The following is a 25,213-nucleotide window of genomic DNA, read 5'->3' on the forward strand; positions in this document are numbered from 1 at the left end:
TCCTGGTTTGGAAGTTAAGTGGTTGGACAGGTAGTAGATTTAGACTGATTTGGAATTGCAGCTGGCGTGTAACCCCCCCAGGCCTTAGCACTGCAGGCTGTTGTGCTGACTGATGTCAGGAGACTGTGGTGCTGACTGATGTGAGGAGGCTGTGGTGCTGACTGACGTGAGGAGGCTGTGGTGCTGACTGACGTGAGGAGGCTGTGGTGCTGACTGACGTGAGGAGGCTGTGGTGCTGACTGACGTGAGGAGGCTGTGGTGCTGACTGACGTGAGGAGGCTGTTGTGCTGACTGACGTGAGGAGGCTGTGGTGCTGACTGACGTGAGGAGGCTGTGGTGCTGACTGACAGGAGGAGGCTGTGGTGCTGACTGACGTGAGGGAGGCTGTGGTGCTGACTGACGTGAGGAGGCTGTGGTGCTGACTGACGTGAGGAGGCTGTGGTGCTGACTGGACGTGAGGAGGCTGTGGTGCTGACTGACGTGAGGAAGCTGTTGTGCTGACTGGACGTGAGGAGGCTGTGGTGCTGACTGACGTGAGGAGGCTGTGGTGCTGACTGACGTGAGGAGGCTGTGGTGCTGACTGACGTGAGGAGGCTGTGGTGCTGACTGACGTGGGGAGGCTGTGGTGCTGACTGACGTGGGGAGGCTGTGGTGCTGACTGATGTGAGGAGGCTGTGGTGCTGACTGACGTGAGGAGGCTGTGGTGCTGACTGACGTGGGGAGGCTGTGGTGCTGACTGACGTGAGGAGGCTGTGGTGCTGACTGACGTGAGGAGGCTGTGGTGCTGACTGACGTGAGGAGGCTGTGGTGCTGACTGACGTGAGGAGGCTGTGGTGCTGACTGACGTGAGGAGGCTGTGGTGCTGACTGACGTGGGGAGGCTGTGGTGCTGACTGACGTGAGGAGGCTGTGGTGCTGACTGACGTGAGGAGGCTGTGGTGCTGACTGATGTGAGGAGGCTGTGGTGCTGACTGACGTGAGGAGGCTGTGGTGCTGACTGGACGTGAGGAGGCTGTGGTGCTGACTGACGTGAGAGGCTGTGGTGCTGACTGACGTGAGGAGGCTGTGGTGCTGACTGACGTGAGGAGGCTGTGGTGCTGACTGACGTGAGGAGGCTGTGGTGCTGACTGACGTGAGGAGGCTGTTGTGCTGACTGACGTGAGGAGGCTGTGGTGCTGACTGACGTGAGGAGGCTGTGGTGCTGACTGACGTGAGGAGGCTGTGGTGCTGACTGACGTGAGGAGGCTGTGGTGCTGACTGATGTGAGGAGGCTGTGGTGCTGACTGACGTGAGGAGGCTGTGGTGCTGACTGACGTGAGGAGGCTGTGGTGCTGACTGACGGGAGGAAGCTGTGTGCTGACTGACGTGAGGAGGCTGTGGTGCTGACTGACGTGAGGAGGCTGTTGTGCTGACTGACGTGAGGAGGCTGTGGTGCTGACTGACGTGAGGAGGCTGTGGTGCTGACTGACGTGAGGAGGCTGTGGTGCTGACTGACGTGAGGAGGCTGTGGTGCTGACTGACGTGAGGAGGCTGTGGTGCTGACTGGTGTGATTGTGTATGCAACTTGTCTTAAAAATATTTTATATATTTTTATATATATTTTTTTATATATTGTTTCCAAATGGTACCCTATTCCCTATAGTGCACTACTTTTGACCAAATCCCTATGGGCCCTGGTCCAAGGTAGTAGACTATATATGGAATAGGATGTCATTTGGGACTATGACATTCCGATCTCCATCTTGTGTCCAGTTTCACGTGTCCTACATTGACTATGGGAACACAGAGTTTGTCTGTCGGTCAGCTCTGGTGGAGCTGCCAGAGGATCTACAGGCACCTTGTCTGGCCAAGAAGTACAAGTTCTGGGGCTTCCATGTGTCCAGTGACCAAGACTCAGCACATTTCCAGCAGGTAAGACTTGGCCTACTCTGTTCCTCTCCATGCACTGTCATTAATGTCTATGTGGAAATATGCCAGGTCCCCCTCGCAAAGTAGGTTTCTTATCTCAAGGGTTAGTGTTCAGTATTTGGTCACGTATGTGTGAATGGGCTGACACATTCTGATGTATTTTGAATACAGTCCTTCTGCTCACAAAATGTGTATTGTCGTGTTGTGCTCTTTAGGGAAAGGCCTTCCTTCAGAATCTGATCTATGGGAAGAAGGTGCGCATCCAGAAGAAGTCTGTCTGTTTCGACGGGACCATCCTGGTCCAGGCTTTTCAGGGGAACCTGGACATCGGTGAAGAGGTCCTCAACCCTCCAGATGTGTTGTTTTTATGTCCTGTAAGGAATTTTTATGACTCAAGGCACATTTTGAAAACTGATAATAAAATGCTCTTTTAGGTTTTGAAGATGAAGTTTGCCAAGTTCACCCTCCCTGGGAGTAACCGAGAGAGCCCCTTGCCTGTGGCCTCAGCGGGTGTTGGACTGGGCTGGCCCCCAGGGGGACGGGGACATCCTGGCTCTACAGTCTGCATGCCCAGACTACGGCCTGCTTTCCCCGACCAGAGGCCCCTGTCAATGAAGTAAGACACCGGTCTGTCTGTTCCTCCTGGGATAGTGATGTAAGACACCGGTCTGTCTAGGACTGTGTTTTCTAGCTGTTCCTCTGGGATCCCCAGGACTGGACATGTTTTGTTCCAGCCCAGCACTAGCACAGCTGATGCAACTAATCAAGGCCAAGGGCTTCATGAGTAGTTGAATCAGGTGTGTTAGCAGGGGCCTGTGCTTCCAGACTTGAAATGAGTAATCCTGTGGTGTGAATGGTATTGGTGGCGGGAAGTAGCTTTGGGGATTTAACATGATAAGCTGCTGGAGTGGGGATTGACTCTTCTGTTTAGGCTGTTGATAGTTTAAACTGAGAATGTAGCCAATACAATAGAATCCACATGGTGTGTGTGAGCCAGACAATACAATAGAATCAACATGGTGTGTGTGAGGAGAAACATGAATACCGTTACATAGCCACCTTGTTACTTTTGCAGCATGTTTATATAAAGACTGTTTAGAGATGTAGGGGTTGCAACAAGTTATTGGGGTTGTTTGTATTAGTGATCACTAACTGGGGTTTTCATCCTCTGACTGGCTGCATCCCAAATGGTACCCTATTACCTATATACTCCATTACCTTTGACCAGAGCCATATTACCCATATACAGTATAGGAAATGGGGTCCAAAATGGCACCCCATTTCCTATATCCTATTCCCTAAATAGAGCACTACCTTTGACCAGGGCCCATGGGGGCAAAAGTAGTCCTTCATATAGGGAATAGGGTGGAGCAGCCTTGTGTTTTAACTCCTGCTCAGGGAGAAGAGCAAGGCCACAGCCCAGCATGCTGCCAACCTAGTGAAGAAGAAGAAGGAGGACCGGGAGATGGTGGAGGACAACCAGAGGCTGACGGCAGAACGAGATGCCCAGCAACAGAACAACCAGCGCAGGGAGGACCAGCTGAGAGACAGCCTCTCAGAGCTCCAGGTTGAACAAAGAGTGGAGAGATACACACACACAGCAAGCTTTCCAGGACATTGGTTATGTATGAGTATCGTCTTGTGTTGTCGTAATTTCAGAAGTTGAAAGAGGAGACTGCGAATTATGCCAAAGAGGCAGAGAGATGGAAGACGGAGAGGAACACACTCCAGAACCAATCAGAGCAGCTGGAGAAACACCTGCAAGATGCCAAACAGGAAGTGCAGGTGAGACTGGTGTCGTAGGGAGCAGATGTCTACTAGTCAATAGGCCCTGAACACCTGCTCACATTCAACCCTCACCACAGCACAGTAACGAGTCAACATTCAACCCTCACCACAGCACATTAACGAGTCAACATTCAAACCTCACCACAGCACATTAACGAGTCAACGTTCAACCCTCACCACAGCACATTAACGAGTCAACGTTCAACCCTCAGCACACCTAATCTATGGATTTCACATGACTGGAAATACAGATATGCATTTGTTGGTAACAGATACCTTTAAAAAAAGGTAGAGGCGTGGTGGATCAGAAAACCAGTCAGTATCTGGTGTGACCACTATTTGCCTCATGCAGCACGACATCTCCTTCGCATAGAGTTGATCAGGCTGTTGATTGTGGCCTGTAGAATGTTGTCCCTCTCCTCTTCAATGGCTATGAGAAGTTGCTGGATATTGGCGGGAACTAGAACACGCTGTCGTACACACTGATCCAGATCATCCCACACATGCTCAATGGGTGACATGTCTGGTAAGTATGAGGCCATGGAAGAACTGGGACATTTTCAGCTTCCAGGAATTGTGTACAGATCCTTGCAACATGGGGCCGTGCATTATCATGCTGAAACATGAGGTGATGGCAGCAGATGAATGGCACGACAATGGGCCTCAGGATCTCGTCAGGGTATCTCTGTGTCTTCAAATTGCCATAGATAAAATGCAATTGTGTTCGTTGTCTGTAGCTTATGCCTGACACAATGGGCACTCTGTTCACAATGTTGATATCAGCAAACCGCTCACTCACACGACACCATGTGCCCGGTACAGTTGAAACCGGGATTCATCCGTGAAGACCACACTTCTCCAGTGTGCCAGTGGCCATCAAAGGTGAGCATTTGCCCACTGAAGTCGGTTACGACACCGAACTGGTCAGGTCGAGACCCTGGTGAGGATGACGAGCTTGCAGATGAGCTTCCCTGAGACAGTTTCTGACAGTTTGTGCAGAAATTCTTCGGTTGTGTAAACCCACAGTTTCATCAGGTGAGGAAGCCGGATGTGGAGGTCCTGGGCTGGCATGGTTACACGATGTCTGTGGTTGTGAGGCCGGTTGGACGTACTGCCAAATTCTCTAAAACGACATTGGCTTATGGTAGAGAAATTAACATTACATTCTCTGGCAACAGCTCTGGTGGACATTCCTGCAGTCAGCATGCCAATTGCACGCTCCCTCAATACTTGAGACATCTGTGGCATTGTGTTGTGTGACAAAACTGCACATTTTAGAGTGGCCTTTTATTGTCCCCAGCACAAGGTGCACCTGTATAATAATCATGCTGTTTAATCCGCTTCTTGCTATGCCACACCTGTCAGGTAGATGGATTATCTTGGCAAACGTGAAATGCTCACTAACATCGACGTAAACAAATTTGTGCACATAATCTGACAGAAATAAGCTTTTTGTGCGTATGGAAAATTTCTGGGATCTTTTTATTTCAACTCATGAAACATGGGACCAACACATTACATGTTGCGTTTATATTTTTGTTCAGTATATAATGCAAATGTTTGGCTTAGTGCTCAACAATGTTTTTTGTTGTTGGCAAGGTCGTAAGTGTGGAAGGGACATGGTAATGCAGGAATTAGGTTTTAAAGGGATAGACATGTTCCTTCTTAGGAACATCGTTAAATCTCTGAGCTGTTTCCCAAAACCAGTGTTAGTAAAATTGCACTTGAAAACTCACTTTATAGAACAGCTAATTGCGTGGTTAGATTATTCTTTGCCCTTCCCCGTCACTTTATATACAGAAGATCTCTACTAAACATATAATCAAGCAGTTTATCTGTCTCTCTGTGACTGCTGATAACTTGGGAACGAAGTTGACTACAAATACAAAGTTGCCAATGTCTTTGCAATTGAACAAGCAAAATATAGAAATATGCTTAAAATGAAAACCGAGATGACTGCATTAAAATAAATGCAGTAAGCTGATATATTTCAATCATATTTAAATAAATGTAATGTTCAGTCAATTGAGTTCTGTTTGTAGGCTACATGGTCAATATATTTAATGTGTAACAACGTGCGTAATGATGCGCCAAATGAATCTGTGATTGAGTGCATTATGGAATAAGCCGCCTCAATATTTGCAGCCATTATGTGATAATATCTCTAAGAACTGATCTATCATCAGGATTGTAGAATAATTCTGTTAAGGTAAGATTTGAATGGAGAAAAGCTGATCACCCACTGGGCAGAGATGTCAGTTCAAAGTCTAGTTTTGATTTACATTTGGTTGAGTTGTCAACTAACTATGTCACCATGTCTTTGGATTTAGGTTAAAAGTTGGGTGAAAAAAAGACAATGCCCTTACATTGATGACTTTTTGGAAATCTAATCAGTTTTCCATGTTGATTCAACTTCTTCACATTGATTTTTTTTGGGGGTTGAAATGATGTAGAAACAATGTTGATTCAACCAGTGGGCAGAGAGCAGCCTTTCTTTCGATCCTATCAGTATCAACACATGCTCCAACGCACTCGTTCTGCGTGGTGTTTTGGGAAACGCATGTAACGTCTGCGGCCGTTGCAGGAAAGATGCATCGTTAAAACACTTGTAAACACTTGTAAGCCTAAGTTCCATCACTATGGGGAAGCCGGGCCTTAGCATGAATGTTATGAAAGACTGAAGGAACGTGAAGGTAGATAATGTGGCTAATGTCCTCATTAGCAGCATAAACAATGTAGCCAGTGTCTTGTGGATTTATTCCTCGTGTCACCATTTCAATGTTTTATTTAAAAATGTAAATAAATGTTTCTTTAACTCCTGTATTGTTGGAAAAGGATCCGTAAGTAAGCATTTCACTGTCAGTCTACACCTGTTGTTTCCAAAGCATGGGACAAATACGATTTGATTTGTGCTACTGTGTGTGTCTTTGTTCTACTGTGGTGTTTTGAATGCTTCTCCCTGTGTTTTAGGCTATAAGGGGAGAGTTAAAGAAGAAGGAGAAGCAAGTGGATAAACTCCTGGACTCGGTGGTGGCTGAACAGTTCTGTCGACTGGCTGAGAGAGTCTATTCTCTGAGAGGATTAAGGTACTGCGATGGTTGCAAATGGCGCCCTATATAGTGCACTCTGGTCAAATGGGAATGAGGTGCCATTTGGGATGCAACCTGATGATGCAATGCCATTTTCGGACTTTTCCCCACACCTCTCGAATAGGGATTTTTTGATGATACAATAACGAAAATGAAGTATATATAATTCAACTTTTCACATTGAGCTACCCTTACTTTCTTTTGATTGCATTATTGTGGTTTCATTTCTACTGGACAGAGAGAGAAACCCAGGTAACACGGATAGTGACAGCCTTACGGAGTCTATCAACGTTGTCATAAACAACAGCATCTCTGCTCCGGTTGCCATGGAGAAGCTCGAGTCGGCATGGAGAGACTACAGCCTGGCTCAGGAGAAACTCAAGGCCTGTCAGAGGGTCAGTCTGCATCCTGCTGTTAAAGGATCCGTCCCAAATGGCACCCTATGCCCTATTTAGTGCACTACTTTTAACCAGGGCCCATAGTGGTCTGGTCGGAAGTAGTGCACTAAATCTGGAATAGGGTGCCATTTGGGACACAACCAATGACACGTCTCTTCAGATCAGAATACAGTTTGTCATCAGTGAAATGACCATGTTTTGGCGTCCATTTTGCAGGAGCAGCTTGGGGATCTGATAGACAAGCGGAATAAGGTGCGAGGTGTTCTGGCTGCCGCGGTGGAGTCCTTCCTTCAGGAGGCTAAGTGTTTGAAAGTCAGACAACGCATGGACAAACTGGAGGTACTGAAGATGAAAACTCTGATGCTGTCATCTGAATACTTTTTCATTCAAAATATTTGGATTGGGGTTATATCAAGGCTATCAGCTGAACATGCTCTGCTGCATTAACAGCTAAGAATGTGCCCCAAATGGCACCCTATTCCCTACAGTGCACTATTTTTGACCATGCTCTGGTCAAAAGTAGTGCACTATATAGGGTATTATTTGGGACTCATGCTATAATCAAGCTGTTGTTACCCATGTGTCTGTGTTACAGGAGGTGAGCTCTTCCCTGACTGCAGTGTTTGGTCCAGTCTCTATGGAGGAGGATGTTGGAGAGCAGGCCTTTGAGCAGTACTACCAGTGGAGGACTCAGAGGAGTCGTCTCACCGGCTCTGTCAGAGACGGGACGGACAAGGCCCTCAAGGCCCTGTGCACCTGGTCAGAGAACGTTGGCAAGGTACAGAATGACCCGGTACCACTTTGGTTTGGGTGAACAGGATGAAGAACCTTTAAAAAACAGTGGGTTTATTTCTCCCAAGCTTTTGTGTGTATTTTGAAGGGTGGGTATGGGAAACTGTTTATTTTTACCAAAGTGATTTGAAGATATGCCCACAGAAAATTATTTGACATGTAATACTTCTCAAGTGGTCTTCCTGTTCTTCCTGGGTATGCAACTTTACACAGATGAAGCCTAGTCGTGGACTAATAAAGTGTTTCTCCATTGAAAGTGCTTTTTAGTTAAGGATTGGGATTGTCCCGGAAATCCTAATCCTCCAATGTCCCTTCAGTTTTTCTGCCTGTCTGCTAAGACAGTGGTGAGTGTGAATGACATAGTGGATGGAGTGAATGAGCTGCTGAATCAGGCAGAGATCAACGTGGCCAAGGAGATGGACTCTTCCCTGTCAGTCGGGGTGAGTTTGGCCGCGTCCCAAATGGCACCCTTTTCCCTTTTTTTATAGTGCACTACATTTGACAAGAGCCCATATTTCATCTGTCCACCCCTACGTGACAGTGAGTCTTATGGTGCTTCAAAGACAACTGGACGAGGTCAAAACATGACGTTGTGATCTTCAGGTCGGAAAGTTGGAGCTTTTAGAAAGATGTCAGAGTTTCCAACTTGGAATTCCGAGTTGGATGACTGTTCAAAACTACTAGCTCATCATCGTGTTGTTTGTTTACTCAACAGGAGCAGAACCATGAGACCAATGCTTTCGTTTACTCAACAGGAGCAGAACCATGAGACCAATGCTTTCGTTTACTCAACAGGAGCAGAACCATGAGACCAATGCTTTCGTTTACTCAACAGGAGCAGAACCATGAGACCAATGCTTTCGTTTACTCAACAGGAGCAGAACCATGAGACCAATGCTTTCGTTTACTCAACAGGAGCAGAACCATGAGACCAATGCTTTCGTTTACTCAACAGGAGCAGAACCATGAGACCAATGCTGTTGTTTACTCAACAGGAGCAGAACCATGAGACCAATGCTTTCCACAAAGTCATGCAGCACATCCAGAGTGAGCAGTGTCTGCTGAGTGACATTATGGAGAAGGATCTGCTGAACACAAAGGTGAGGGAATTGTTTTAGGTGTTTAAAGTGTTTAATTCCAAGATCTTCCAGAAATCAAGGTTGGAAGTTTCACAGAATTGAGAGGGAATAAGAAGGAAATCCAGAATCATCCAACCAGGATTTCTGGAAAACTAGGAATTTGGGGAAAGTTTCCCTTAATTTTGCCTAACCCTAATCTGAGTGGATCTTGCTGTTTGTCCTAACCATATATCTACTCTTGCTGCTGTATCAGAACACTAGCAGTCTGGAGTTGTGCTCTTATCAAGTTTGAACTCATGTTTTCCCCTTTATCAAGGATGTTGGATTCAGTTTGTGTTGTATTCAGTTTAAGGGTGAGATGCTACAGTGGTTGAATGCTAGCCCGACTCCAGACTCGCTGTTCTCTGTGAAGAAACGTATCCGCAGCCTGAGGTCTCAGCTGAGGTGGAGACAGGTGGAGGAGGCCAGTCTGGAGGAGGTGAGAGGCTAGGCAGAGATGGTCCCGTGTAGCTCAGTTGGTAGAGCATGGCGTTTGCAATGCCAGGGTTGTGGGTTCGATTCCCACGGAGGGCCAGTATGAAAATGTATGCACTCACTAACTGTAAGTCGCTCTGGATAAGAGCGTCTGCTAAATGACAAAACATGTTTTTTTTTTTAAATGTAGATGGCACCCTATTGCCTATTTAGTGCACTACTTTTGACCAGGGCCCTCATATGGCTCTGGCCAATTGGGCGTCTATTACCAGAATGCTAACAAAATTAGCACAAGTAATAGCGAATTTCCATGGAGGCTGCTAGCTATATATGCTAACGAGGTCAAACTAAAATAAAGGAATTGCAAAGACAGGCAATCCAGCTCATAAAGTTATACATTTATAGGTAGAAGCTATCAAATGTCATTTTTGGTGAGTTTGGACATTTCCAAGTGAATGTGAGCAAGAGACATTGTGCAAATGAACAAAGTTTTGACGCATGCTTGTCTGAAGGAAGAACAGTACTGTGTACACACTGTCTGTGTGGAGTTTGGTCACTAGGGCAACGGGCCTGCCTGCTCTGCTTGGAGAAGATAGGGGAGGAGAAAAAACACAAGGGAATCAAGCTGCAGTGGCAGCTGTACAAATAACTCATCCAAAAGGGCTTTGACTTCTCAAACACGGCAAAAAGCTAACACAATATGATGCCCCATTGCCTTATTAATTCAGCCATTTACTTAGATAACTAGCAAGTAAAACTAAGGGGTCACCCTAATGCAGAATTCTATGCTTTTAACGCAGGGAAAAAAACAACAAGAAATATCTTGCTGCATCTTGTAAACGCAGATTAAAAATGCTTCTAATTGTAATTTCTGCTCAGCATCAAACTAATATTGTGCTTCAGTTGTACTTCTCCACTGGGATGAGAATTCACCAACGGGCATTCTATAAGCAGACAGCGCTCTGACTGATGTCTAGCTACGTTTCTCAGGTACTTTTCTTAGTGTAGCCAGACCACATTTCTCCAGTAAAATGCAAGATTAACTTTAAGCAAAACATTAGGACATTTATCTGGCTCCATTCTTTCTATGATAAAGATTAGAAATATGATGGCCATGCATCATTTTTTCCAACAACAAAAAAGGCCTTGCTTTTTCATTAAGCTCGTTTACTTGTGTGGCTGCCAGCAAAATAGTGTTCACTAATGTATTTTCTGTAAAATAAACTATAGTTGCACGCCCCTGATCACTCTATTGAAGCAACAAAAAAAAAACGGACTTTCAATATAAAACGTGATCCCTGTCAATACACAGCTGGATTCACCATCTCCCACTTTCTCCTGTTGTGCTATTTACAAACAAACACGTGACTGGCTCAACTGTTCTGAGGAACTACGCTAAGCTTCATAATGTTAAATAATGTGACCAGTGAAATAAAGAAAGTGATCTGCTTCCTCTCCTAAGGTAATGCACAAGTTGACCTCAGGTATTTACTTAAAGTAGCTACAAATATAAAAATGTATTGAAAAACTTAAACTTCCATTAAATACCATCGTGCTATCACTAAAATATGTACAAAAGCACAGACTTTGACCAGACTGCTTTGCACTAATACGATGGCTAAACATGCTGTAAATGACAAAAGTGGAGACATGGAGAACAGTTCTGTATTGAAAAACTTCCCCAAAAAATAGTTTCAACGGTATTGAAAAACCATTCCGTGGCTATTTCCAAATACCCCAGTATACGGTATACCTGCCAAGCCTATAGGATGCTATTTGGAACACAGTCACAGAACCGCTGGTTTGTCTGCGGAGGATACCCAGCTCATGTGCTCAATTTGTATAGTTATAATGGCCGAATGATTTCCTGTGAATAGAGTAGAAGGATTATAGGAAATTGAGGTTATTAATGGTTTCTCCTCTCTCAGGCTGAAGATATTGACCTAACAGAGATTCTGAAGAAGAAGGAAGAGATCGCTGAGACCAGAAACACTATTTTCCAGGAAATCAGTCAAGAAAGAAAAGAATATGTACTTTACATGTTCCAACATTGTTCTGTCATTCTAATTACAGTTGAAGTCGGAAGTTTACATACACCTTAGCCAAATACATTTAAACTCAGTTTTTCACAATTTCTGACATTTAATCCAAGTAAAAATTCCCTGTCTTGGGTCAGTTAGGATCACCACTTTTTTTAAGAATGTGAAATGTCAGAATAATAGTAGAGAGAATGATTGATTTCAGCTTTTTATTTATTTAATCACATTCCCAGTGGGTCAGAAGTTTACATGCACTCAATTAGTATTTGGTAGCATTGCCTTTAAATTGTTTATCTTGGGTCAAACGATTTGGGTAGCCTTCCACCAGCTTCCCACAATAAGTTGGGTGAATTTTGGCCCATTCCTCCTGACAGAGCTGGTGTAACTGAGTCAGGTTTATAGGCCTCCTTGCTCGCACACGCTTTTTCAGTTCTGCCCACAGATTTTCTATAGGATTGAGGTCAGGCTTTGTGATGGCCACTCCAATAACTTGACTTTGTTGTCCTTAAGCCATTTTGCCACAACTTTGGAAGTATGCTTGCGGTCATTGTCCATTTGGAAGACCCATTTGCGACTAAGCTTTAACTTCCTGACTGATGTCTTGAGATGTTGCTTCAATATATCCACATCATTTTCCTTCCTCATGATGCCATCTATTTTGTGAAGTGCACCAGTCCCTCCTGCAGCAAAGCACCCCCAGAGCATGATGCTGCCACCCCTGTGCTTCACGGTTGGGATGGTGTTCTTCGGCTTGCAAGCAACTCCCTTTTTCCTCCAAACATAACGATGGTCATTATGGCCAAGCAGTTCTATTTTTGTTTCATCAGACCAGAGGACATTTCTCCAAAAAGTAAGATGTTTGTCCCCTTGTGCAGTTGCAAACCGTAGTCTGGCTTTTTTATGGCGGTTTTGGAGCAGTGGCTTCTTCCTTGCTGAGCGGCCTTTCAGGATATGTCAATATAGGACTCGTTTTACTGTGGATATAGATACCTGTTTCCTCCAGCATCTTTACAAGGTCCTTTGCTGTTGTTCTGGGATTGATTTGCACTTTTTGCACCAAAGTACGTTCATCTCTAGGAGACAGAACGCGTCTCCTTCCTGAGCGGTATGACGGCTGCGTGGTCCCATGGTGTTTATACTTGCGTACTATTGTTTGTACAGATGAATGTGGTACCTTCATGGCATTTGGAAATTGCTCCCAAGGATGAACCAGACTTGTGGAGGTCTCCAATTTTTTTTCTGAGGTCTTGGCTGATTTCTTTTGATTTTCCCATGATGTCAAGCAAAGAGGCAGTGAGTTTGAAGGTAGGCCTTGAAATACATCCACAGGTACACCTCCAATTGACTCAAATGATGTCAATTAGCCTATCAGAAGCTTCTAAAGCCATGACATCATTTTCTGGAATTTTCCAAGCTATTTAAAGGCACAGTCAACTTAGTGTATGTAAACTTCTGACCCACTGGAATTGTGATACAGTGAATTATAAGTGAAATAATCTGTGTGTAAACAATTGTTGGAAAAATTACTTGTGTCATGCACAAAGTAGATGTTCTAACCGACTTACCAAAACTATAGTTTGTTAACAAGAAATGTGTGGAGTGGTTGAAAAAACGAGTTTTAATGACTACAACCTAAGTGTATGTAAACTTCCGACTTCAACTGTATGTGTTCCAACTAAGTCTGGGAACACTTCCACACTTCTCATTAAATCAGTTCCACACATCACACCCCTCCCTAATAGCTGTGTCATGTTTGTCTTGTAGATGAAGCTCAGTGCTCTGGCTGAAGGCCGCTTTCCTGAGCTCCACCAGCTCTCCCCTGAGGCAGACATCCACAGCTACATGGTGAGCTACAGCCGGTGTCCTGACGGCTCCAACTATACCTCTGTAGAAGACCATATGGTCCCATTGTGCTGCAGTAGTATCCCCTAGTGTAAATCTGTGAAGGTGTCCAGTAATATTATTTCAGTGTGTTCCTAATTTACTATGTTATTTTCACACGTGTATTATTATTATTATTATTAGCCCGGCACCTACATCTTTCACAGACGTGCGTATGATGACGACAACCATTTTATACTAGTGTGTGTGACAGTAAAGGGGTGTGTGTGCAGAGCTCTGGAGGACTGGTGTTTAGGAGTCTGGACAGGGACATGTTTGATGCTGAGCCCATGAGGGAGCTGAGTGGACGCAGGCCTCTGGTCTGTACTGAGTTCCAGGGACAGAGGGTCATACTCAAGGTAACCCCTTTCTCACACACCTTTTAGGGTTGCGTCCCAAATAGCACCCTATTGTCTATATAGTGCACTACTTTTGACCAGGGGCTCATAGACCTCTGGTCAAAAGTTGTGCACTATATAGGAAATATGGTGCCATTTGGGAGGAAACCTCAAAGGTTAAGAAAACATAGTGTATATGTGAAACTCTCTGTCAGGCCCAAATGTGAGCCAACATTTTGAAGCCAAATGAATGTTCTTTTTGGACATGTTCCTGTATTACTGCTCCTGTTTTAAAGACATTTGATCACATTTAGTTCCAACTGAAAGAGACCCTGCTCTTTTGACGGAGGTTTAGTTGTTATCCTTATTGGTGGTTTGTGTCTGGTTTCCCTTTCAGGGTTACACTGTAAATGAGGAGGCAGAGGCCAGAGTGCTGGAGAGAACCACCCAGTTTCACCGAACCAGGACGCAGAGGGAGAGTCAGCCTGACTCTGGAATACTCCCTCTTCTGGCCCTGTTCTTTGGCAAGGTACTGCTCACTCGGCATCTCTGTCTCGACCCAGTAACCTAAGCTTCATATACAGTACATTCGGAAAGTATTCAGACCCCTTTACTTTTTCCACATTTTGTTACGTTACAGCCTTATTCTAAAATTGAATTAAATAAATACAAATCCTCAGCGATTTACACACAATACCCCATAATGACAAAGCAAAAAAAGCAAAGTACAGAACAAAGCAAAGTACAGAGAGATCCTTGATGGAAACCTGCTCCAGAGCGCTCAGGACCTCAGACTGGGGCGAAGGTTCACCTTCCAACAGGACAACAACCCTAAGCACACAGCCAAGACAACGCAGGAATGGCTTCGGGACAAGTTTCTGAATGTCCTTGAGTGACCCAGCCAGGGCCCGGACTTGAACCCGATCAAACATCTCTGGATAGACCTGGAAATAGCTGTGCAGCGACGCTCCCCATCCAACCTGTCAGAGCTTGAGAGGATCTGCAGAGAAGAATGGGAGAAACTCCCCAAATACAGGTGTGCCAAGCTTGTAGCGTCATACCCAAGAAGACTCGAGGCTGTAATCGCTGCCAAAGGTTGTTCAACAAAGTACTGAGTAAAGGGTCTAAATACTTATGTAAATGTAATATTTCAGTTCTTTATTTTTAATACATTTGCAAAAATGTCTAAACCTGTTTTTGCTTTGTCATTATGGGGTATTTTGTGTAGATTGAGGGTGGGGGAGGTGGAACTATTGCTCTGTATTGACATGATTGGGTGACGGTAGGTGGGGGCGGTACGTCCTGTATAAACACAATCTCACTTCCTTGATAACTTCCTTCACAATAGCTCTGCTAAGCGCAAGAATCATGAAAGCCCTGAAGTCTGTGGAGGCTGCATCACAGTAAATGCTGTACGGCCACTTCAGATGTCGGATTGACCATGCAGAGCCTTTTAAAGAGGTCTGTGTTCTCCATTTGTCATGATGTATGTTCTAGTACGAACCCTTCTCTTTCAGTCAGACCCTCTTGCCTATGTGATGGTGCCATACTTCCCCAATGGAAGTCTCTGGGCTGTTCAGGCTGCCAAACCCCTAACTGCCACAGTGAGTTTTCTCTGCTACCTTCTCCATATTTTACGATGAGGTTTACAAAATTCTGTTAACTTTCCCAAAATTCCCAGGTTTCCAGAAATCCCAGTTTGAGGATTCCTGGACTTTCCTTCTGATTCCTGGAATCTTCTAACAGAGTTTTCTTGAAAATCGGGCAATTTTGGAACCCTATTCACGTGCCCTTGTTTTGTGATAGTATAGCACATTGACCTACTGTCCCGTCTCTCCCATCAGGAGAGTGTGAAGGTGATGAGAGGAGTGGCCAGGGGGCTCCAGGCCCTCCACGCTGCAGGCATCACCCATGCCTCCCTCAACCCCAACAACGTGTTCGTCCTCCACCGACACCAAGGCATGGTGGGAGACTACGACTTCACGAAGACTCCTGTCAGTACCCTGTCCTCAACCCTAACTTACCACACACCGCTCTCGTCAAACAAACAAAACATTCTTCCCCCCTCCATTTTAAATACACTATCTCATGCACCTTGGTTTCTTTTACACCTGTCTGAATGATTGCCATGTATGGTTGTTTCATGGTTTGATGTTGATTCCAGGTGCAGAGGGCAATGGACAGTGGGATGGTGACCGGCTCTATCAGCCTGGTGGCCCCAGAGCTCCGCCAGGCCCAAGGCACACCTCCTACTCCTGCCTGTGACTTGTACTCCTACGGCTGCCTGCTGTTCTGGGTAGAATACCTTCATGTTGCCCTCTCCGTAGATCAGCCCAGGTCTCTGTATAAAATAAGATGGATGGTCAAGCAGCTTTGAGACAGAGTAGAATACAGCAGGAATGTGTTTTTAAGGGGTTTCGGAAGAAGCTCTTGACATGTCATACAGGAGAAAGCGTTTTCAAAAGTTAAATGATAACGTTGAATATTGATCGGGAGAAACTCTAGGAGATGTGAACAATAGACTTATTAAAAATAAGCTCTCAGTAAGCAGTTGGGTCCATACCATTATTTTGTGGCATCAATAACTCTCTGTTTGCAGCTGCACGCCCAAGGGTTCAACGGTGATCTGGATAGTGGAAGAAGACTGGCCCTGGATATCAGCGGGGTGAAACTGGTTAGTAGCCCTGATAGCCTTTTCATGCTTTAATACATTTAGAATGCATTTTTATTTTTGCTCCCAAACTGCAGGTCTACCATGAGTAATTATGAGAATAATACATGTCATTTGTAACACGCTTTCCATTGAAAGACAATCACACAGTGCTAAAATGATGTTGTCCTCTTTGCCAGGAGGCCAAACTCCAGGCCCTGCTGTCTAAGCTGCTGGTGTGTGTTGGAAGACTGACTGCTGCTGAGACCCTGGCTGATGACTACTTCCTGTCTGACCAGTAACCAGGCAACCAGGAGCTAGTAGAGTAACCGGTACATACTGGGATAGTTTGGTTGACAGTTTTACTTTAATACTAGCATGGGTCATGTCTGTTTTAGCTAACATTCCACTCCGTGACATATGCCAAAGATGTTTAGCATGCCGGAATGGAACAATGGCTAAACAGACTGGCACCCAGACTACTTCAATACTACAATGTTTTATTTGTTCTGCCAATGTAAAAGCACTGTTTAATTCTGTTTAGCTCTGTATTGTTTTCCTTTTTAAATGTTCTATTCAGTAATCGGGTGATGTCTTGCAGTTATCACTTTTTACAGTAAATAAAATGAGACGTTCTGAGAAGATCTGTATGGACCTGATCTCGTTTAGAACTCAAAAGGGATCAACCACCAGCACAATGCTTTCAGTTGTAAGAAGTTAGTTTGAGTTTTTGCTGCTATGTACTTTGTAACACTAGTTCTGTACTCTGTTGCTGACTGTCTCCTGACTTGCCTGATAGGGACGTTGTCAGCGCCAATCTACTGTAAAATCTCAGAAAATCCCCTGGAAAATCGTTATCATTACATGTTTTCTCACCCTTCACTTGTTGAAAAGCTATGGTTTGATTTTTGTGCCCACTATTTTCAAGAATGTTGAGTTGAGAGTAATTCGGACAAATCTTCATAAGAAGTTGGGCTTTTTTTTTTTGTCTGTTCTCTGTCTGTCAAAACACCAATGTTAATTTTGTACTTTTGCCTCATTCTTATAATTTGATTTCAAATCCAAACTACTGGAGACAAAAGGTGTTTGCTTCAATGCCTCATTCCATATGGAGCCAGCTGTATATGGGCTTGTCCTTATGTGTTAATGAGTTCCTTAATCCTTGTTGTTCTGATGTGGAACATCAGGCTTCAATGAGAGGCACTACTGCTGCCAATCTTCTGCCTGTCTGGGGATGGTTTCCCATTACAGTTAATGGCTCATCAAATTGAGGAGGTTCTGTGAGAGTGGTGTCACTGGTTTGAGAATTACCTGTCTGCATTAGGGCTTGAGAGATTTACCCAGAGGTCTTCAGTCCTGAAGGAAACGTTTTTGGTCTATCCTTTGAGTAGACTTGCATTGAAATTGATAGCTAAATTATTCGTGAGAAATGATGGGTGTCCATCGGGAGTGGTTCTTTACAAAGCCTAACTATAATTTGTAGCTCAGCTGGTAGAGCACGGCGCTTGTAACGCCAAGGTAGTGGGTTCGATCCCCGGGACCACCCATACACAAAAATGTATGCACGCATGACTGTAAGTCGCTTTGGATAAAAGCGTCTGCTAAATGGCATATTATTATTATATTATTAATGGGTGGCTGTTCGAAACTTATGGGTGGTAGAAGTTGCTATTTTACATGTCCCAAGTAATGGCTGTTACAGTTTAGCAGATGCTCTTATCCAGAGCAATTAAGAGTTGCTCAAGGCAACATTGATATAGATTTTTCACCTAGTCTGCTCGTGGACTCGAACCAGCGACCTTTCGGTTACTGGCCCAACGCTCTTAATCACTAGGCTACCTGCCGACCTGTTAGTGTACGTAGGAGTCTCAGGCAGTTTTGTTGTGATTAAGTGTTTGGAAGAGGCACTATTCGCCCTGAAAGATGCATCATTTTAATACACTTGACTTTGTAATAGGAAGAGCTGATGGAGGAAGACGAGCAGACAGTTAATGTAAACACCATGTTTTACTACTAGGACTTGTCTGCCTGTTTTGAAATGCACTTCTCCTCGTCCCCTTAGTGTTTTAAACTAAGAGATAACTACATTTCCCAGAACCACTGGGACATATTTTTTATAAACACATTTAATGCAAAATGAACAAATCAACCATCCATCGATTCAAGATAAGCATCAACAGTTTTATAGTGGAAAACCATGAAGAGCTTGTCAGATAGGCAGTTATCTCAAAGTGGGCACTCTTTAAAATTATACTTTTTTAAACTATAAATCCACTTCAAGCCATTGTCCCTGCCTGTACTCTGGCAATTGTACAGCAATCTCTCTTATGGAGAGATCAATTTAGGTGAACAAGGGACTGGATGAAAGCATGCTGTGATCATGTCTGTGATCACTGTGACCTGCTGTGCCCTCACTCACACATGTACTCCTGATGCATTGTGTTACAACTCCGGTTACAGACAAGGGAATATGATTCACAGTGATGCCAATGTAATACTCTGCTATCCAGATTGTATGTTATTTTACTATTTCCTATCACCAACACCAGTCTGGGGTATAGCTATAGACAGATAATGAGTTAGTTATGGCATGAACTGATGGCATCACTGGAAGTAGTGAACCTGCTTTGCTGCTTTCTCTAGCTGCTTGAGTGCATAATGTATGCACTCACTAACTGTAAGTTGCTCTGGATAAGAGCGTCTGCTAAATGACTAAAATGTAAAATGTGCTACATCCAAAATGGCACCCTATTCCCTACATAGTGCACTACAACGGGAATAGTGTGCTATTTGGGATGCGGGCTTGGAGTTGATCCTCTCTCAGACACTTCCATCAATATTAACGGTCAATTATAATTACTGAAGACCACAAGAGCAAAGCAGCTAAACTCCTCTTAATTACTGAAGGCCACAAGGGCTAAGCAGCTAAACTCCGCTCTTGTCTGACTAGATGCAGGGAAGTCATGTGAGCGAAAAGACTGAGAATGTCCTAGCTCAGGAACTGTATTATTGATTTATTTTGTTTTTTTTGCAGCATATTGCTAAGATAAGTCTAAAGGATTGGATCACTGCATAGACTGGAGCCAACGATTCTTACGTTTTTATAAAAGGCACAGACATACATTTCAGCTTTGCATTTTTAATTAATTAGTAATCTTTTCTAAAAACATAATTCCACTAACATCATGGGGTATTGTGTGTGTGTGTGTGTGTGTAGATCAGCGACAATCTAATTTAATCCATTTTAAATTCAGGCTGTAACACAATGTAGAAAAAGTGAATACTTTCTGAAGTATTCAGTACATACTATATGAATTCAGACTTGTATCTGGGGACATCCATATTCCAGAGTGCCTTTCAATGTAAGCCCATTATTGAAACAAATGGACTTCCACTGGCATTGCTTATCATAACATAACAAATTGCAGTTGTCAGAGGTCGATGGCATGGTTGAGCAAAGTTTAGTGACTCATTGCAAATATTTAGTTTCCTATATATGTGATGCTCTTAACAAGTTTACTTATCTTCAATAAGGATGATAGACTACAGTTGACATTATTTATTCCGTGTCCAACATGTTCAGATGTCCATCCATACATTTGATTAGACATTTAGAGTGATGTGTAGATGACAATGACGCGTTTCGTTACTTTTTAAATCTCAACATGAAATCAGCATTGTTCAAACACTGATGACTAATTTAAGTAGGGGTATATATTCTGGTTTAACATTTGTCAAAGAGTTCTATTGCCCATCCCTAAACACTTTTCCTTGCAGTCTGAGGTGAAAATTACTTATGCATTCTTTGGGCACCCTCCCCTCCTCCAAATGCGCTCCACGCCACAGATATAAAACTCACAAGATGCTTGTTGCAAAAGACCGTCGCGAGCACAGAATAGTCAGTCATTCAACGAAACCATCTCCAGTCTTCACAAAATAAAGTGAGTAAAAACACTTTTCTGTCGCTGATTATTTGCCTTTTGTATAGACTTCAAGGTTTGGTGTAGTTGCTCTTGATTTAAATTAATAAAGAAAATATTTGTCTTCATGGAAAACCTTTTTTTGCACATTCATATTTTCAGAGTTGGTTAATATGTTTTCAGAGTTGGTTATTAAAGATGATGGAATATTGTTTCAGATAACAAGGTGTTGTTGGCTTTATGGTTAGTTACAGTTCATTTATAAGTAATTACCCACAGTGGCAAATAAAAATGATTGGCTACATTGTGAACTAAGGACAGGAGCAAAGCGACAGTGCATTTATTTGTTTTCTCGTTTGTTTCTCTGCGCCTTTGTGTGCTTTAGATGCGCCCTAACGCAGCAATGTCTCTGGGTATGCTGGCGGTGTGCTCGCTGGTATGCATGTCAACTCTTGTGAACGCTTATCCATCCAAACCCGCCAGTCCAGAAGAAGGTGCGCCTACCGAGGATCTCGCCAAGTATTACTCTGCACTCAGACACTACATCAACAAAATCACTCGACAGCGGTGAGTTCTGCTTTTGGTGATGGGAAGGTACAGCATATGATGACGATTATTATTTTGGGAAAACAATTACATTCATACATTTCACAAGATGTGCATTTGATCCCAGAAGATAACATTTGAAAAACACATTTCCAAAGTGGTTCTGATAATGTTTCTCTTTTGTTACTCACCTTTCACAAATTATCTGTATTTCATAAGGTTTAACATTGAATGAAATAAACGGTTGCAATATAAAAAAAATATATTTACCCCGCTCTCTCAGGTATGGGAAAAGATCCAGCCCTGATACAGTGTTCTCTGACCTGTTACAGAGGGAGAGCACAGAGAGCATCCCACGAACAAGCTATGGAAAGTGGGTGTAAAAACGTTCCAAGGATACCGATATACCTCTCCTCAGTATGATCAGCTTTAGCTATCTTCTTTTTGGGGGTGGGGATTAGTAGCCTAGCTCTAATCCATTATTTTTGTTTAAGCAGTTTCATACTACCTCTTTTTTTTTTTAATGCACTATACCCTATAGGCTATATTAAGAGCAATAGACTCATCCCTGACTATAGCTAGCGAGAGTTAGTAGTCAATGGTCCAACATAATAATGGTCCAACATTAATGAACACTTTGCTTGTTTCTCCTGATAGATATGAGGACCTACCGTTGTGGTGGTGATGCCAGTGTATTACGGACTTCCATACCAGTCCCTTTCAACAACACCACTTGCTGTTTGTCACAACAACAACACCACCACCACATTGCCTGCTGGTTACTGACCTGACCTGGACTTTAATGGATATCTGCAGCCTGCATGCAACCACCTCTCTCTGTCTGTCATAGAAGTGTCCTGTACATATGTTACTTTTGCCTTTGTGTATCACAGTGTACTGTAAACCAAAATAAACATTTACTGGTTGGATTAAATACATAATTTAAAGTACTTTGGATCATTGTTTTATAATGTGACTCTTAAGTATATCAACAAGAAAATACTAGGACTCCAGAATCAGAAAGTAAACAAAGTGGTCTTAATAAGATAAGTGTATTTTCTAGTGTGGATTTTACACTTATTGGATACTAGTTGTTCCTGCCACAACCATTGGTCACCATAGCAACACCCACCCGTAGTATGCGCTCCAGCAGGTATATCTCACTGGTCATCCCCAAAGCCAACACCTCCTTTGGCCGCCATTCCTTCCAGTTCTCTGCTGCCAATGACTGGAACAAATTGCAAAAATCTCTAAAGCTGGAGACACTTATCTCCCTCACTAACTTTAAGCATCAGTTGTCAGAGCACCTTACCGATCACTGCACCTGTACACAGCACATCTGAAATTAGCCCGCCCAACTACCTCATCCCTATATTGTTATTTATTTTGCTCATTTGCACCCCGGTATCTCTATTTGCACATCATCTCTCTATCATTCCAGTGTTAATACTAATTGTAATTATTTTGCACTATAGCCTATTTATTGCCTTACCTCCATAACTTGCTACATTTGCACACACTGTATATATATATTTTCTGTTGTATTTTTGACTTTATGTTTTGTTTTACCCCATATGTAACTCTGTGTTGTTGTTTTTATCGCACTGCTTTGCTTTATCTTGGCCAGGTCGCAGTTGTAAATGAGAACATGTACTCAACTGGCTTACCTGGTTAAATAAAGGTTAAATAAAAATAAAAAATAAAAAAGGACCTGGATCTACACCAAGAACCACTGCTGTGCACAGGGTTCTCTTTGTTCCCACTGGTTTTACGAAGAGATATACTGCCCTCTACTGGAGTGGCCTGGTACTCTCAGACACCATAATACTCCAGCTTGGAATCTAGCCTTCAAACAGCGGAGTGAAAGGTGAGAATAACATTCGATTCATTATTTCAATGTGTAACACTGTTAACCTTTCACTGGTCTGTGTGGATTTTGATTGTGTATAATCGCCTATATAACAGCACCTTGCCGAACGTGAAAACAGATTAAGGTGTATAATCGTATTAAGTGGCCTTGGATCCCTATGGGCCAATGTCAAAAGTAGTTCACTACGGAATAGTTTGCTATTTAGGACGCTGGCCTGGTTACCTCAAAGGGACCTCATATGATAATGAAGATCTGGTGCATGAACACAGTTACCTAATTTGTGTCCCAAATGGCACCCTATTACCTTTGTAGTGAACTACTTTTGACCAGAGTCCCATTGGGGCCTGGTAGGGTGCCATTTGGGACTAAGTCCTGTTTTAGAAGATAATGTGGGGCCTGTTCTAGAGCGTTCAATGTTATAGAATGCTCAAATGTAACATAAGATTCTCTGTTTGAGTCTCAATTGACAACCTATATTGTGGACAACTTTTGACCAGGGCTCTGGTGTCTTGGCTGTACTGAAATATACAGTGCATTCGGAAAGTATTCAGACCCCATGATATTTTCCACATTTTGTTACGTTATAGCCTTATTCTAAAATTGATAAAATAGTTTTTTTTTGCTCATCGAACTACACACAATACCCGATAATGACAAAGCAAAAACTGGTTTTTAGAAATGTGTGCAAATTGATAATTAAAAAAACCATCACATTTACATAAGTATTCAGACCCTTTACTCAGCACTTTGTTGAAGCACCTTCGACAGCGATTACAGCCTTCAGTAAAAAAATGTTTTTGTTGTCATTTATCCAGAGCGACTTACATTGCATACATTTTTCATACTGGCCCCCTGTGGGAAACGAACCCACAACCCTGGCATTGCAAGTGCCATGCTCTACCAACTGAGCTACAGTTGACGCTACCAGCTTGACACACCTGTATTTGGGGATTTTCTCCCATTCTTCTCTGCAGATCCTCTCAAGCTCTGTCAGGTTGGATGTGGAGCGTTGCTGCACAGCTATTTTCAGGTCTCTCCAGAGATGTTCGATCGGGTTCAAGTCCGGGCTCTGGCTGGGCCACTCAAGGACTTTCACAGACTTGTCCCGAAGCCACTCCTGCGTTGTATTGGCTGTGTGTTTAGGGTCGTTGTCCTGTTGGAAGGTGAACCTTCACCCCAGTCTGAGGTCCTGCGCAGGTTTTCATCAAGGATATCTGTGTACTTTACTCTGTTCATCTTTCCCTCAATCATGACTAGTCTCCCAGTCCCTGCCGCTGAAAAACATCCCCACAGCATGATTCTGCCACCACCATGCTTCACCGTAGGGATGGTGCCAGGTTTCCTCCAGATGTGACGCTTGGCATTCAGGCCAAAGAGTTCAATCTTGGTTTCATCAGACCAGACAATCTTGTTTCTCATGGTCTGAGAGTCTTTAGGTGCCTTTTGGCAAACTCCAAGCGGGCTGTCATGTGCCTTTTACTGAGGAGTGGCTTCCGTCTGGCCACTCTACCATAAAGGCCTGATTTGTGGAGTGCTGCAGAGATGGTTGTCCTTCTGGAAGGTTTTCCGATCTCCACATAGGAACTCTGGAGGTATGTCAGAGTGAATATCGGGTTCTTGGTCACCTCCCTGACCAAGGCCCTTCTCCCCCGATTGCTCACTTTGGCCGGGCGACCAGCTCTATGAAGAGTCTTGGTGGTTCCAAACTTCTTCCATTTAAGAATGACGGAGGCCACTGTGTTCTTGGGGACCTTCAATGCTGCAGAAATGTTTTGGTACCATTCCCCAGATTTGTGCCTTGACACAATCTGTCTTGGAGCTCGACGGACAATCCCTTCGATCTCATGGCTTGGTTTTTGCTCTGACATGCACTGTCAACTGTGGGACCTTATATAGACAGGTGTGCCTTTCCAAATCATGTCCAATCAATTGAATTGACCACAAGTGGACTCCAATCAAGTTGTACAAACATCTCAAGGATGATCAGTGGAAACAGGATGTACCTGAGCTCAATTTCGATTCTCAAAGCAAAAGGTCTGAATACTTATGTAAATAAGGTATTTCTGTTTTTTATTTTAATACATTTGCAAACATTTCTAAAAACCGGTTTTCGCTTTGTCATTATGGGCTATTGTGTGTAGAATGATGAGGAAAAATAAATTAACTTAATTTTAGAATAAGGCTGTAACGTAACAAAATGTGGAAAAAGTCGAGGGGTCTGAATACTTTCCGAAGACACTGTATAGGCTACTCGTGTTTAATGCTTGTTATTTATTTCACAAGGAGTATGAATGTGTAACAGTGGCTAGTCATGTTGTTTAACTAACATATGGATAATACGTCCCAAATGGCACCCTATTCCTTATATAGTGAACTACTTTTGACCAGGTCCCATAGCGGGCTATACTATATAAGGATGTTGCTGTGTGGGTTAAAGCTGTT

General features: G+C 43.6%; 2 protein-coding genes across 3 annotated transcripts; both read left to right on the plus strand.

The window, feature by feature from the left end:
• The first annotated feature begins 1,721 nt into the window (after nucleotides 1–1,721).
• LOC121556559 (serine/threonine-protein kinase 31-like) lies at nucleotides 1,722–17,077 on the plus strand. Its single transcript, XM_045212918.1, has 20 exons — nucleotides 1,722–1,910; nucleotides 2,123–2,281; nucleotides 2,342–2,523; nucleotides 3,306–3,474; nucleotides 3,567–3,692; nucleotides 6,666–6,781; nucleotides 7,023–7,179; nucleotides 7,399–7,521; nucleotides 7,778–7,960; nucleotides 8,970–9,074; nucleotides 9,400–9,531; nucleotides 11,456–11,557; nucleotides 13,331–13,411; nucleotides 13,681–13,806; nucleotides 14,183–14,314; nucleotides 15,303–15,389; nucleotides 15,630–15,779; nucleotides 15,950–16,081; nucleotides 16,385–16,459; nucleotides 16,636–17,077. Exons 1-20 carry the CDS (start codon nucleotides 1,722–1,724, stop codon nucleotides 16,735–16,737), a joined length of 2,628 nt encoding a protein of 875 aa, XP_045068853.1. The 3' UTR covers nucleotides 16,738–17,077.
• Nucleotides 17,078–20,150: 3,073 nt separating this feature from the next.
• Nucleotides 20,151–21,823, plus strand: LOC121556565 (peptide YY-like). Of its 2 annotated transcripts, none has more exons than XM_041870439.1 (4): nucleotides 20,151–20,376; nucleotides 20,741–20,922; nucleotides 21,185–21,318; nucleotides 21,559–21,823. In XM_041870439.1, exons 2-3 carry the CDS (start codon nucleotides 20,741–20,743, stop codon nucleotides 21,282–21,284), a joined length of 282 nt encoding a protein of 93 aa, XP_041726373.1. In that variant the 5' UTR covers nucleotides 20,151–20,376; the 3' UTR covers nucleotides 21,285–21,318; nucleotides 21,559–21,823. The 2 variants fall into 2 exon arrangements, with proteins under 2 accessions (XP_041726373.1, XP_041726372.1); XM_041870438.1 differs by having other exon boundaries at nucleotides 21,185–21,274.
• The last annotated feature ends 3,390 nt before the right edge of the window (nucleotides 21,824–25,213 follow it).

Source organism: Coregonus clupeaformis, unplaced genomic scaffold (assembly GCF_020615455.1).
Source record: "Coregonus clupeaformis isolate EN_2021a unplaced genomic scaffold, ASM2061545v1 scaf0064, whole genome shotgun sequence".
NCBI lineage: Eukaryota > Metazoa > Chordata > Actinopteri > Salmoniformes > Salmonidae > Coregonus > Coregonus clupeaformis.

What these genes read in the sequence shown, in the direction of transcription:
- LOC121556559 (XM_045212918.1), top strand. Translation starts at nt 1,722, where the DNA reads ATGACATTCCGATCTCCATCTTGTGTCCAGTTTCACGTGTCCTACATT. An exon ending in ACAGCCTCTCAGAGCTCCAG is followed by an intron (nt 3,475 to 3,566) that starts GTTGAACAAAGA and finishes TCGTAATTTCAG; the next exon opens with AAGTTGAAAGAGGAGACTGC. An exon ending in ACGGCTGCCTGCTGTTCTGG is followed by an intron (nt 16,082 to 16,384) that starts GTAGAATACCTT and finishes CTCTGTTTGCAG; the next exon opens with CTGCACGCCCAAGGGTTCAA.
- LOC121556565 (XM_041870438.1), top strand. Translation starts at nt 20,741, where the DNA reads ATGCGCCCTAACGCAGCAATGTCTCTGGGTATGCTGGCGGTGTGCTCG. An exon ending in AACAAAATCACTCGACAGCG is followed by an intron (nt 20,923 to 21,184) that starts GTGAGTTCTGCT and finishes CCGCTCTCTCAG; the next exon opens with GTATGGGAAAAGATCCAGCC. An exon ending in CCACGAACAAGCTATGGAAA is followed by an intron (nt 21,275 to 21,558) that starts GTGGGTGTAAAA and finishes TTCTCCTGATAG; the next exon opens with ATATGAGGACCTACCGTTGT.